The sequence below is a fragment of the Vulpes vulpes genome, chromosome 15 (genome assembly GCF_048418805.1).
Source record: "Vulpes vulpes isolate BD-2025 chromosome 15, VulVul3, whole genome shotgun sequence".
NCBI lineage: Eukaryota > Metazoa > Chordata > Mammalia > Carnivora > Canidae > Vulpes > Vulpes vulpes.
This window is the reverse complement of record NC_132794.1, coordinates 101993763-102008738: the sequence shown is the minus strand read 5'-3', so window position 1 is coordinate 102008738 and position 14976 is coordinate 101993763. Positions and strand designations below refer to the sequence as shown.

At 40.7% G+C, this 14976-nt stretch overlaps 1 protein-coding gene across 8 annotated transcripts in view; it reads left to right on the top strand.

Moving 5' to 3' along the window:
* The first annotated feature begins 1299 nt into the window (after window positions 1-1299).
* Window positions 1300-14976, top strand: part of NRAP (nebulin related anchoring protein) — a 71172-nt gene continuing 57495 nt past the window's right edge. For 2 of the 8 annotated variants that reach the window (XM_072740077.1, XM_072740076.1), the window contains exons 1-9: window positions 1394-1712; window positions 2027-2121; window positions 2674-2761; window positions 6940-7044; window positions 9659-9763; window positions 10498-10605; window positions 11325-11429; window positions 12188-12295; window positions 12584-12682. In XM_072740077.1, the coding sequence (XP_072596178.1) occupies window positions 1641-1712; window positions 2027-2121; window positions 2674-2761; window positions 6940-7044; window positions 9659-9763; window positions 10498-10605; window positions 11325-11429; window positions 12188-12295; window positions 12584-12682 (885 nt within the window). In that variant the 5' untranslated portion in view covers window positions 1394-1640. Of the gene's footprint in view, window positions 1713-2026; window positions 2122-2673; window positions 2762-6939; window positions 7045-9658; window positions 9764-10497; window positions 10606-11324; window positions 11430-12187; window positions 12296-12583; window positions 12683-14976 lie in introns of all 8 variants that reach the window. The other 6 variants (XM_072740081.1, XM_072740080.1, XM_072740083.1 and 3 more) reach the window with 5 other exon arrangements.

The window sequence follows — 14976 nt, the reverse complement described above, 5'->3', positions numbered from 1 at the left end:
TGATAGAGGAGACAGATAATTTTAAAAAGGAGAGATTCTAACCTTCAACATGTCAGGTGGTGGCTAACTGCAATTAAGAACATAAAGCAGAGTAAGGGTCATAGGAAGTAGTGAGCTGAGGGATTGCAATAGGTGAGGTGCTGTCTTTTGTAAGCTGTTCCTAGAAGGTCTGGTTAAGGTGACACATAGTGGATACTGTAGGCAATGGAGGGGCTTCATGATGCCAGGAAGAGAGGGTTTGTCTTTAAGCTGCCCCACTGCAGGCCTGGGAGACAAGAGAATAAACAGACAGACCTTGGAAAAACCAGGATAACATAGAGGCCAAAACACAGAGTTCTAGAGTGTGCTTGCCTTTTTTTTTTTTTTTTAAGATTTTATTTATTAATCCATGAGAGACACAGAGAGAGAGGCATAGACATAGGCAGAGGGAGAAGCAGGCTCCCTGCAAGAAGCCCAATGTAGGACTCAATCCCAGGACCCCGGGATCACGACCTGAGCCAAAGGCAGATGCCTAACCACTGAACCCCCCAGGGGCCCCCTGGTGTGTGCTTATCTTTGCACTCTAGTAGAAGCTAAAATCAAATGAATATCTTAATCAGTTTTTACCCTCACTGTTGTAAACATTTTTTAAATTGTTCTTTTTTTTTTTTAAGGATTACTTATTTGAGGGCAGCCCAGGTGGCTCAGCGGTTTAGTGCCGCCTTCAGCCCAGGGACTGATCCTGGAGATCTAGGATCGAGTCCCATGTCGGGCTCCCTGCATGGAGCCTGCTTCTCCCTCTGCCTGTGTCTCTGCCTCTCTTTCTCTCTGTGTCTCTCATGAATAAATAAATAAAAATCTTTAAAAAAAAAAAGGATTACTTATTTGAGATAGGGAAAGAGAGAGCAAGGATGAAAGCAGGAAGAGGGGCAGAGAGAGAGAGTCTTCAAGTAGACTCTCCACCTAGTGTGGAGCTCAACACGAGGCTTGATCTCAGGACCCTGAGATCATGGCCTGAGCTAAAACCAAAAATTGGACGCTCCACCGACTGAGCCATCCAGGTGCCCCATGTGGTAAACATTTTAATAGATAAAACCAAAATTTCAAAAATTGTATTTGCCCTTCCCATGGATTGAACCAATCCTGTCTTATTCCTTATATTTTTGGGAGCTGGCCTTTCTGCTTTAGTCATGGGCCTCACAGAGCAAGCTTTTCTAATTTCATCGTTGGATGAGTGTGTGGCCTATCTCTTTGTATTCTTTTCTTGGGTTATGATCACAGTTCGTGTTAAACTACTACACGCTGCCTAGTCATACACGAGGATTTGGTCACCCACATAAACATGATGCTGTTGTGAGTTCATTTTTCTATTTAGAGAAGCATGTCAGCTAGAAATACCTCCACCTAATTTCCCAGACGCATGCGTGCTGAGTGAGTGGCCAAAATAGCCCCTTGAGTAAGTGGCAGCTTTAAAAACCATCCAGCTGCTGACTTCAAGCTAGAAGGTCAGTAAAGGAAAGTGGAAGTTGGATTTTGAATGATCAAGGTGCTCACAAGGATTTAACAGTGGTCAGGATTTTGGAGACTTGCACAACTAGCCTGAGACTTCTTTGGATTTCTTGCCTGTTGCCTATCTTTATCTTCTCTCTTTGGACGTCAAGATGAATGTCCAGGCTTGCTCTAGGTGTGGGTATGGAGTTTATCCTGCCGAGAAGATCAGCTGTCTAGATCAGGTCAGTAGACATTTCTTGGCCTTTGGAAATAATAACCAATATGGGAGATTTATCTTCTCACATACGGACATGTGGGGCTTCTTGAACCATCTAAAAAAGATGTATTTATCATTTTTCCTCATTTCTACCCATTCCTATCTCTGTCTTCTATGTCACCTTGAAAAAAAGGTTATTCATTTAACATATTGTAGTTGTGTGTGGGTGTGTTTATCACCATTTTACCTCTAAGGATCCATTTTTACCTGGAAATGTATAAGAGTCCAGAGTCTGGAAAAAAAGGCAATTTTGCTACATCTTTTCTATATGATTTCTAGATATGGCATAAAGCATGTTTTCACTGCGAAGTTTGCAAGATGATGCTATCGGTTAATAACTTCGTGAGTCACCAGAAAAAGCCGTACTGTCACGCGTAAGTGTTTGGTATCCTGCCCACCACCTCTTGGGTTTTGTTTATTTTTTAACAGGTAGCCAACCAGAACTTCAAATCACACAGCCCAGAGTTAAAGCCAAGAAATATCTTCCTCAAAGTTGTCGTTTACATATAATCATTGATGAGGTCTAAGGCAGGATTTTATGCAAAGGACAGAAAGTTGAAATTTTCAAATTTCCTTTAGGTAAAAAGTCAAATCCATTATAACCCCATGTTAAATTATTAAATACCGTGCAGAACACTGTAATTGCTGCAGATATGCCTATAGAGCTTTTTTCTTTTAAAAAATTCCAGAATCCTTTTCAAGTTTTTTTTTTTCAGAAAGTATTTCAGTGACCATTTCTAGTTAAACTTAGCTTTTAATTTCTTTGATTTCCTTTTTCCCCTTTAAGACATTGCCTGGAAAATAGTAAACTTAATTATTAAGTTTTATATTTATCAATGAAAAAATAACCATACATTTAGGAATAATCAATCATCTTGGGTAAAGTGCATTTTGAATTTTGGTTTATATCTATTTTTTTTTCCTAGCCACAACCCCAAGAACAACACTTTCACAAGTGTCTATCATACTCCCTTAAATCTAAATGTGAGGAAGTCTCCAGAAACCATCCATGGGGTAAGTGACTTAATTCTGAATTTCAAAATAGCCTTTAAAGAAAGTTTATTAGCTCAGTGTCTATGTCCAAATTGAACCGCTCATTTCAAGTGCAAAGTGCATTTAAGTAACAAATATTGCTATTTGTCCTACCGCAGTAGAGGCCCAATACCCAAGATAATCTGATAATCTAGCTTGAATATCTGATGTGTTTGTAATCTCTGCCTACCAGCTCTGTTCACACTGGTGACGGTTTACCGGATAGGCCTGTATACATTAGGCGCCTAATAATGTAAAACAAAGTTTACATAGCTGGAAAACATTACAAGAGCCTTTCCTTGCTTTCTCCCATAATTATTTTGGTATAGAAAATGAAAAACCTCTAGTTTCACACTCTTAAATCTCTCTGAATTCAGGAGTTTTTATGATCACTAGCAGCCTCTCTTTCTCCTGGGGGTAGGGGTAGGTCAAAGATATTTTGATTCAGAAGTGGTGTTTGGATAGACAAGAAAGCCGTGTTGATCAACCAACCTCTTCTGAAAAACCAACAATGGGGTTTTGTCAAATAGCTAGCTACCACTTAGATGCCTGCATTTATTGAAGTGATGACTCATTTAACTTCTTTCCCCCTTGCCCCACAAAGTTGCTCTGTGAGATGCATCTAGAAGCTTTCTAAAATTAGAAAATTGCACAGGAGGTGGAAGGCTGTCAGTGATCTGCCCTCCTCATGTCACCTCACCTCAGACTGCCTCTCCTGCCTGCCCAGGCCACCCGTCTCCTCAGGAAAATGTGTGTTAGATCGAGCCTACCCAACGCCCCCTGCCAAGTAGCTTAATTTGCTGAGAGCCCTGGACTGATTGTGAGCTTATTATTTTTAAACATGCTTATGCAACATGCACTGTACAGTCGTTTAATTTACTTAATACACATTACTATCTAGTAGGGTAAGTAATGCTATGATCCCATTCGGCTGGTGACGAGCCTGAGGTGCAGAGTTGCTCACACATCATTGATTCCTAAGGATTCGCAAACCTTAAGAATTCACAAGCAATCCTAGGTTACTGAGAGGGTTTGTTCTTTTAGGATCTTGGTTTCATTTCTTGAAATCTAAGGGCAGCTACACAAAACTGCAAATAAATACTGAGTGTAGCTCTTACTTGAACAGAGCACCAAACATTCTGCTGGGCTCTTTCACTATCTTATCTCATTTTTTCTTCACAAGAATCCTCTAGAATATTACCATCTTACAGTCGGGAAGTCTGAGGCTCAGAGAAGTTAAATAACTTGCCTAGTTTTGCCCAGCTACTTGGGTGGGTACAAATCCAGATCTCTCCAACTCTAGAACCGATAGCCTGAACTCCTCCAATGGCCTACTTCTATGTATGTAGAAGGTGGCAAACTGTCCAGGAGATAAGCAGTTGTTTATGTTTACAAAAATCCAGATATTTCTAGAGTTGTACAGCCAGAGTTTGACAGATTAAACACAAGAAGTACTTATATGGCAGAGTGCTGTTTGTATATATTACACTCTCTACAAAAAGATCCCTAATATCTTACTTCTCCACACTGCACTAGCTCTAAACTGGTATGTCCCTCCCTCACAATCATACAACAGGTCACACAATATTACCTTTCTTTGAGATGGTAGTGGATTCATTTTCTTTTCACTGTATGTGACAGGCCCAATCTGGAGTGAGATTTTTGCTGGTTCTGTTTCTAGCCACAGACAGTGATGTGAACTTCCCGGGATGCCTGCGTGTGTGCATTTGTTTGCATCTGTGCGAGTCTATGTGTATGTGTATACATATGTATGTGTGCCTCTGGGGAGTGTATGTATGTGTGGGTATAGGTGTGAATAGGTGTGCGTGGGCATATGCATGTGTGTGCATGATGTGTATATATACACATGTGCGCATACAGGCATGCGTGTGCATATGTATATGCATGTGCTCTGTGTGCGTGTGTATGTGTGTACGTCTCTCTGTATATCTGTGTGTACATGGTGTGCCTATGTGTATACATGTCTATTTGTGTGTGTGTGTCTGCATATGTGTGTTATGCCAAAAAAAAAGGCTGTTGAGGTCACTTCCTCCTCCTTCCCCACCAGGAAAAATTTCAAATGGAGAGCCATGTCCCTTCCAGGCCCCAGATCTTATAGCCACATTAGGAAGGGGGATGGATTACTTTCTTACCCTCTCTCCCATCTTCTCTGAGAGACTTTGCCAATTGAGTACAAACAAATTCGTTATGTATGTACTAAAAGAAAGAACAAAAGGGATGCTTCAGTGATGGTGATGAAGGAGGAAAGTAAAGAATTTGAGTTGGCATTTGAAACAAGTTGACATTTTTTTGTGTTTCCTAGATGTCCCTTTAAAAAATAATAAATAATGTCTAAGACAAAATTTCTTGTTTGGCAGGTGTGAATGGAATTTTTAGAAGAATAAAACATTTAGATTCTCTTTTATTCAGAGAAGGGACTTTAGCTCTTAATGCTTCTTTCTTACCCCACTAGTGACACTTGTGGCTTATTTCCTTTTCCTCCTTCCTCAGAATAATCTGGAATCTTATGAAAAGTCTCTGGAGAGGCAGACACTCCCCAGTGATGGATTTGTCCTGTGGGTGGAGGACAGCAAATAAGGCTTTCTATCTATTTTGGTCACACAATTCTGATTCCTAAAGTCAATGGCTCTCGAGGAGGGCAATTTTACCCCTCAGGGAGCATTTGTGATGTCTGGGGACTTTTTAGAATGTCACAGTTGGCAAGAGGGGTACTATTGGCATCTGATGGGTAAGGACCAGCTATACTGCTAAAAATCCTTGCAGTGCACAAGACGGGGCTTGTGAAAAAGAGTTATCCAGCCCAAATATCAGTAGTGCTGTCAACCAGAAATCCTGCCTTTAGTCTATGTAATGTTTGCAGTAATTTCTCAAAATCCAGGGGAAGAAGCAGAAGCAGATAAAGCACTCTCAATTTCTGTATTTAAAAATACATATATTGCAGCAAGCAAAGTAGCAAGCCTAGAAATTCAATGAGAGAAAGTACCCTTCATGTGGAAATAGAATTGCCAGATTCTAAACCTGGCTCTGATTACCCATTGAATAATTTCGTAAGGTCACTTCTTTTCCTTCAGTTTCTTTCTTCATCTATAGAATTAATGATTCAAACTTCAGCTTATTAAAATTGCAGGTTTCTGGCACCATTTTAGACCTCATAAATTATGACATCTGGATTTGGACCTAAGACCTTTTGATTTCTTTTATGGTTGGCCCTTTTTATGTTGTCTTTATGAGCTCTTTGCCCATCCCAAGACTCTGAAGTTACCATTGTGATATCAGTTCTGCCCAAATTGATCTACACATTCAACATAATTCCAGTCGAAATCCTGGTGTTTTTTGTAGAGATTGACAAATGGAGTCTAACATTGATGTGGGCACACAAAGATTCTAGAATAGCCAAGAGATTCTGAAGAACACAATTGAAGGACTTCAGTTACGAGATTTCAAGATTTACCACAAAAGTAATAGTCATTAACTTACTATAGTTTTGCATAAGAATAGACAGACTAGTGGGATACAATTCAAGGTCCAGAAAGAGAGCTGCACATATGTGGTCACTTGAATTATGACAGATTTGCCAGTGCAATTCAGCGTAGCAGGGACTATCTTTCAATAAAGCAGTGCTGGAGTGATTGGATATTTGTATGGAAGAAAATGAACTTTGATGCCTACCTCACACCTATACACAAAAACTCACACCTGTATTACAGGTCAATATATTAAAGGTAAAATTATAAAGCATAGGAGAATATGTACATGAATTTGGGGAGCCAACATTTTAACAAGCTCCCGGGGTGATTGTTGCACAGACTAACGTTAAGAATCATTACTCTAAAAGGCAGCATTTTCTGAGGTTACTCTAACCTGCCTACTGGGTGTTGTGTGATAAGTTCATCAAGACCTTCAGTCTTTTTAATTGTACTGCTAAATGGAGCTTTGCACACCACAGGTGCTCTGTACGTGTCACCTGGCTGGGGGAACAGGAAGAGCCACAGTGAGACGGACAACCCAGTGTGTGTCATAGTGCACTTAAGAAGCTTTGCCACTGAGATTCAGAAAAATCCCTCCAATTTAACTGTATGTTATTTATTTTCTTTCTCTTCTCTGATGGAAACTTTCCTGACCATGTCTCCATCATGCAGATTGATGAGCAAGATGAGGGCGAACGGTTTAAATCAGTTTTTCACTGGGACATGAAATCCAGAGATGGGACAGCTGCACCTAACAGGCAGCCCCTGATGAACGAGGTGAGAGAAGAGGTGTGAATGGGTTTGGACAAAGGGAAAAGAAGGCCACACTTTGCAAGTGAGACACATTATTGTTATTACTTCTAGAGGAATTGATTAGGCTTTGATTCACCCAGTCTGTGGTTCCAGCTGTCCACAGAAGACATCCACCAGCATGGTGTGGGGTCATCTCCACCACATCTGCTTCCAGTCCAAACTCACTAGTCAGTTTGTCCCTTCCAACTACTGGGTTTCTGACCCTGGGAGCAAACCACCCAGGCTGGAGACCATGGCTGCCCTTTCTCACTCTGCCTCTGCCCCTGCATTTCTCCCCCCTTGCTCTGATCCACATCATCTCCTGCCTGGACCTTCATGGGGGGCTCCCAAGATGGCCTTCTCTCTTCTGGCTTTGCCTCTGTCTAGCCTGTTGAGTGATGTTGGCCACACACAGCTTCCTGGATGGTCCTGACTTACTCTTCCTACCACCTGGGAATTTATGCTCACTATGGAGAGGCTCATCATTTCAAAATTCCTCAGGCATTTGCTTTCAATTATACACATAATACTTGGATTTTCCTCATCATAAAAAAAAAATCCAAAGTACAAAGCTAACCCCCTGTGCATCATCTCCAATCAGTCCCTCTGCGGGGGTGCCTGTTGTTTTCAGTCTCGTGGTTATTCTTCCAAACTTTACTCACTCATTTACAAATATAGATCTATGTAATTCATTTCTTAGTACTCCCATTTGGATATGGCCACTGCCACTTGCTGAGGGACCTTTGATGAAATTATTTTACCATTCTTTTCTTTGGCTTTCTCATCTGTAAACTGAACTTCTGACAGTTCCTGACATACAGAACCATTGAGAAGTTTAAAAGAGTATATAAATGTAAAGACCTTAGAACAATGGTAGGCACAGTAAATACTAGCTATTACTTTCATTGAAAATTATATATGTATATTTCTATTGGGATGTGTAATTTTTCCCATGAAACGACATACCTTGTTTTGCAACTTGTATTTTTCAATCAACAAATATCTTGGAGATATTTCTTTTTTTAAGATTTTATTTATTCACGAGAGAGAGAGAGAGAGAGAGAAGCAGAGACACAGGCCAAGGGAGAAGCAGGTTCCATGCAGGGAGCCCGACATGGGACTCGATCCCGGGACTCCAGGATCACGTCCTGGGCTGAAGGCAGCGCTAAACTGCTGAGCCATCTGGGCTGCCCACTTGGATATATTTCTGTGTCGACCTCCTTTTAAGTTATTATGGATGGGTGTATCATGAATGCAACCATTAAGAATGGATGCATCATGCTCTTCTGTGGATGGGCAGGGTTCTTTCCAAAAATTTTCCTATTACAAAGTTGCTATGGATACCCTTGTGTGTGACCTCTCTTGGACACAAGTGTTTCTCTAGAACAGATAATGAGAAACAAGGTTTCTATGTCAAAGAGTGCATGCCTTTTTAATTTCTATGGCCACTGTCAAATTGCTCTCTGAAATGGCTGTGTATTTGATACATCTATGGGCAGAGAATGGGACTACTTATTCCTCCACGTTCTCACCAGTACTTGATATTACCAGATAAAAGTTTTTGACAATTTCTATGTTGTTTTAAGTTAAAATTCCCTGATTGCTAGTATGGTTGAGCATAATTTCACATACCAATTATCTGTCTTTCTAGATCTCAAGAGTGTAGTTCTACCCAACCTTTCCAATTTGCCCCACCTTCAGCCCAATTGGCTTCTTATCTCTATCCCTAGATTCTAGTCAAACCCATGTCTTCATGGTCTTTTACATGAAGCCCATCATTGCCTTCGTGTTTTTATTCATGGTAGTCCCCACTCCTGGAATTTATTCAATGAATACTTATTGAGCCAATTATGTACAGGTGTTGTTCCAAGCTGTTAGAATGTATTAGTGAATAAAACCAATGAAAATCCCTGCCTTCATGGAACTGACCTTCTAGAATGAATGTCCTTTTTTTTTCCTTTTGCCCCTGTCAATCTGACCTCAGCCTTGGAGGTCCAGCTCAGATTCCATCTTCCTATCCAGAATGGAGCCATCACATATAGATTACTTCTTAAAACCTTGTGTTTATCATCAATACACTACACTTAAGCACACAAACATTTTCTAATTACTACTTGTTTTGTATTGGTTTTATCTCCCTATATAGGCCACAGTTTTATTAAATAAGGAACCGTCTTCCTTTTTTGGGGCTTTTTAAAAAGGTTAATTGCTTATCTCAATATAAGTCACATGACAAGTAGGTTTTTGCAGTGTGTCTGAATAATGCTGGTTAATCTCACATTGTCCATCCATAGCAACTCTCCACTGCTCAATCTAGGTACAGTGATGAGCAAAGAAGTGTTAAGTTACATTTGGAACCCTTCTAGAATATACATGAATCTCAGAAAGTTCAACTTTTTAGGAATTAGATTATTTCCTAGGTGAAGAAATTGAACATTTTTGTTAGCTGAGACCCACCATATGCCAGTCGGAGTTTATAGTTTTTAGAGAATTTCTCTTATGCTGACAGTGTATGTGAACATTGCTAGGAGGGTGGAGTAGGTCTTACCAACCAAATGTGCAGGGTATGTGTTTATGCATTTGTGTGTTTCCTTTTCAGAGAGCCTATTGGAATGGATATGGGGAAGGGAATGCTTGGTGCCCAGGAGCTATGCCAGACCCCGAAATCGTAAGGATGGTTGAAACCCGAAAGTCTCTTGGTGAGGTAAGAGCCCTAGAAATTATTCTAGCAATTAGTTTGAATGTTTCTTTATCTTAAAATTGTGGTAAACAGACTACTGGCCCTTCCCCCAAAGATTACCATGTTCCAATCCCCAGAACTGTATATCTGTTACATTACCTGGCCAAGGGGATTTTGCAAATGTGATTAAGGTAAAGATATTGAGATAGGAATATTACCCTGGACTATTAAGGTGGACGAATGTAATCACAAGGGTCCTAATAAGGAGGCAAGAGGGTCTGAGTCAGAGACAAGGTGATGTGATAACAGAAGCAGAGGTCAAAGCCATTGGGAGCCATAGAGTAAGGGATGCAAGTAGCCACTAGAAGCTGGAAAAGGTGAAAAACTGGAGTCTTTTCGAGAGCTTCCAGAAGGGAACAGCCCTGATGGCCCATTTCAGACTCCTTGCATTATCATACAGGCCTTTGAGTCAAAGAGGTTGTGCTCTCTTTGGATTCCTTGGGTTGGGCCAGGCTCCCCACAATTTGATATAAGCATTGAAGGGGAATCTCTTTGACCTGAGAAGTAGGATTTTCTTCAGTGTTGAAGATGTTACTCAGATTACCAATGGAATAACATTTTCAAATTTACTGCAGGTGATTGAAATGTTTTCTGAATATCTTATAAATCCAGGTGCATTGGTTCTGTTGATGCTCACAAGTCTAGTCGTTCTTAGCTGATGTCATATTGTTTTTCATGCTGACATTGGTTTTGACCAGCAGGAGTATACAGAAGACTATGAGCAACAGAGGGGCAAAGGGAGCTTTCCAGCCATGATCACACCTGCCTATCAAAGAGCCAAGAAAGCTAACCAGCTGGCAAGCCAAGTGAGTGTCCTAGTGCTTAGTCACCATAGATTATGCTCATTTTTGTCACTAATGAAACTCTGGGATTCAGATAAAAACCTGTAAGAGAATGCTTATGGACAGTAGGGATCATTAGTGTGATATTATGGAGAAAACTGTGCTCTTATGTTTTCTCTGTGTATTACCTCCTGTGCCTTGATTGGGCCACATCTAACAAATGGAGAGACCAGGCAGCTCAGCCAAAGACTGGACCAAATAATATCTTGAGGTCACATTAGCATTTGAGACACTGATTCTCATTAAGTGGGTGGTACATCTTCCTGAGGAATAGCTTCGCTATTCCTGTTGGCTAAGAGCTCAGAGTTTGGAGCCAGAATGCAAGGGTTTGAATTCTGGTTCTCTCATTTACTGGCTGTGTGACCATAAGCAAATTCCTGAGCTTCTCTATTCCTCAGCTGCTCATTTGTAAAATGGGGAAAAGAATGGTCCTGCCTCATGCGATTTTTATGAGGTGAAGTGAGTTAATGTTTGTAAATGGTTAGCCCTGCCTGGCATTATCTTGGACTTAACACAGTGGCACTGATGCTTTTTGAAGAGGAGCTTATGAGACCAGCCCTAAAGACTTGGCCATCGGCTTGTGTTGAGTCCAGCCCAATGGTATAGCTTCAGGACAGCTGTAAAGAAGAGTCCTCTCAAAGGTTGGTGGGTATGACCTTGACCCTATGCTGTCTCTTAACCAGGTGGAATACAAGAGAGGGCATGACGAGCGCATCTCCAGGTTTACCACGGTGGTGGATACCCCTGAGCTGCTACGGGCCCAGGCAGGGGGACAGCTTCAAAGTGATGTAAGAAATAACGGAGGCTTAGAGGCCTATAAGATTCTCCTTTCCTTCCTTCCTTGGAGGTGGAGGGAGGAAGAATGTAGGAGGCTTCTCAGTCCCCCGTGGGAGCCAGGGAAGAACTTTTTAAGGTCAAGGATAGTCAAGTCAGATAAGTCAGCTAGCACAGACCTTGTGAAAACTCTTCCAGAGAGAGAAAAACTTTGATGGTATCAGTTGCAAATCAGATATATATGATTAATCTGAAAAAAAAAATCCAGTCCTTGTCACTGGAAATTATAGAACATAACTTCTAAGGAATTTCTACCATTTGCCTTTTCACAGCCCAGTTTTTCTCTAGCATAATAAGACCAAGAATTTAGTCTTCTTCTGAGTGGGAAGTGTAAGTGCAAATCCAGGTTCAGCTTAATGAGTGGCTTCCACTTGCTTTGGGTTGAGAAGCCTCTTTTATCTCCCAGACTTGACTGGAGGCTCTTTGAGGGCAGAAGCCTTCTTCTTCTAGCCCATAGCAGGTGCTGCACGAGTATGTGTTGAATTCTGCATTCAGTATCTCCATGTATCAGGCACTGTCCTGGGATTTGGGGAATAAAAAGGTAAAGTAGATACACATGGTCCATCAAGCCATAAGCCAACGATGGTGCCATACGGGGTGTGACAGAGAGATATGAGGGGGTAATGCAAGCCCTCGGCAGGGCTTCTCATCAGATGGCCTGGTAGATCATGTGATTGTGGCATGAGATTCATTTTCTTTTTTCATTTTCCAGGTGAGATACACAGAAGACTATGAACAGCAGAGAGGAAAAGGCAGTTTCCCTGCTATGATCACGCCTGCTTATCAGATAGCCAAGAGAGCCAATGAGCTGGCTAGTGATGTGAGTTCCATGACAGTGTATTCGTGGTAGGGGAGGAAGCAGGAAGTTACCTGGGCTTGGCAAGTACAACTTCCTGTCTGCTTTTGCATGCACCATGGCCCAGGGAGTAACTTTCCTTCCTAGTTTTGAATTGGTTTTACCAAGGCATTGATCTGGCACTTTTATGTCTAAGACATACTCCGTGGACCCAAGCAGAAAAAGAACATTCCACAAGACATTCTTTTTTACTCTCCTGGCTTCTGTGTATAGAAGGTTAAATTCACAGGTTTGTCCGTTCCCTTCATTTAGGTGAGGTACCATCAACAATATCAAAGAGAAATGAAGGGAATGGCTAGTCCAGCTGCTGGAGCTGCAAGCACAAGGGAATGCATGGACCGATATGGCCAGGTATGTAATAAAATCACTCCCTGGGAGACTGCCCTTTCTAATGATCAGTTCTTGGTGGGTCAGTAGCCCACTAGCCTGTGACCATTTAATCAGCTGATGGCCGTTTAATCAGGGGTTGGGCTGTGGTTTATCTTGCCCTATTGATGAAAGGTAGATTTTTCCAAGTCAAAAAGCAAAGACAAATAATTACATGGGGCTCGACTTCATCCACGTGGAAAAGCAGTTTCTAAGCATTTTTCCTTTCCTTTTTTTCAATACTTTTTATTTTATTTAAATTCAATTTGCCAACATAAAGTATTAACAGCCAGTGCTCATCACATCACATCACATCACATCACATCACATCACATCACATCATTTTTAAAATATAAAGAACCTCCATTGGGGATCCCTGAGTAACTCAGTGGTTTAGTGCCTGCCTTTGGCCCAGGGCATGATCCTGGAGACCCGGGATCGAGTCCCACATCAGGCTCCTTGCATGGAGCCTGCTTCTGCTTCTCCCTCTGCCTGTGTCTCTGCCTCTCTCTCTCTCTCTCTCTCTCTCTCTTTCTCATGCATAAATAAATAAAAATCTTTTTTTTTTTTTAAAAAAAAGAACCTCTATCAATATGGTGGATTTGCCAAGAGTAAAGCATTCTCACCTATTCAATGAAGAATGATCTCAAGGCCTAAGACTGGCTAATTTTAGCTCATCACTGTATAAGCACAAAATGGATCCAAATGCATGTCTGGAAAAATATTGGGCACTTCACTGAGTAGCAAGGGTCAATTCTTAGAAAGTGTATATCTTATCTAGGTTGCTAGATGAGGCAATTTACAAGAGAATGCAAATCATTTCCTCAACTTCACTTCTCACATGAACTACATAGTGATGGGGTAAAAAGGTTGAGATGATAATTAGAAGCTAATTTTTATTTGTACATTCCTCTCTAGGTGCAGGAGAGAAAGGGAACATTATTTTTTCACAGTTGTACGTAAAGAATATTGGAAGGCTAAGTGTGCGTACTGGAAGAGTATATTCTTAGTTGATTTTTTTTAAATAATTGAAAAATTGAATTTTTATCAGTGAGTTGATTCTACAATATACATAATTTATTCAACATACCTAATTTATGAAAGGAAACAACTTACTTCTTTTCTTTAAAAGAGTGTCTAGGGAGACACTCATGTAAGATGGAGGTGTGTCTGAAGATGGATTGTGACCCCTTTGCAAATGTCTGTCTGAACAAAAATGTTTAGTTTTAAATGAAAAAGTTCGTTTTATTAAATTCTGTAAATTAATTAAATGGCCTCAGTGCTTTAAACTCAATGAAATTATGCTTTTGTGGCTTTAATGTTTTAAATATATTGTATAGAAGGCTCAAGACAACTTTTAAAAATATTTGATTCCTATATTTGGCAAAAAATATTTTGTTCCAAATGTGACCACTGCTATCTGCCAGTACATGAGTGTGTCTAGACATATCCATACACATCCATGAGATATAACCTTATAGTGTCATAGTTGGTTCTTGGTTTTTAGGACATCTTGGCTGAAGTGGCCGGCTGTGCTAATAACAAATCTAAGAATCAAAGTGGGTGTTGTGTGATAGCACCACCAGCAGCTGTCAAGAGGATGAGCCTTGTATGGCATTTCCTTGTGTGATTTAGCGGGACCTGCCAGGCATGAGTAGGAGGGAGTGAGAGAGAAGCAGACACTCAGAGAAACCATAAATATCTGTAATACCTAAAATGCCAAATAATTCATTCTTCTTTTTCACAAATAACAATTTTTTAGGTTAATAGACATGGACACAACTTATTGTTTGTAACCAGTCAACTCCCCAATAGGATTGAGCGTCTCACTAAAAAGATTTACATATCCAACATAAAAATAGATATATATGAGCAGAGAAGTTAAAGTAAAGCCACATACCAACCCCAAATTATTGAGCAGAAGAGGTAAAAGGGGATTACCAAAGAATTTGAGAACCTTCATTATTATTTTTTTAGCTTAACTTTCTTTTTTCTTTTTTTACTTATTGCATTGCTGCCAAGAACATTTTGGCAGCCAAACATAAAGGGCCACTCTGGCTAAACAGTTGTCATTATTGGATAGAAGGGAAGCCTGGACTTTCTGATTTGACCCAACTATTTTATTAAAGAAAATGTGTGTGCCAGACTCCAGCCCTGGTATGGGAGTGAGGCAGGCTCTTGCCTTGGAGGAGGCCAGACAGAGGATGGAGTTATGAGCCCAAAGGGGCACACAAGGCTGTTTCAGACTGGTTGGGAACACAGATGAGGAAGCAGCTGAT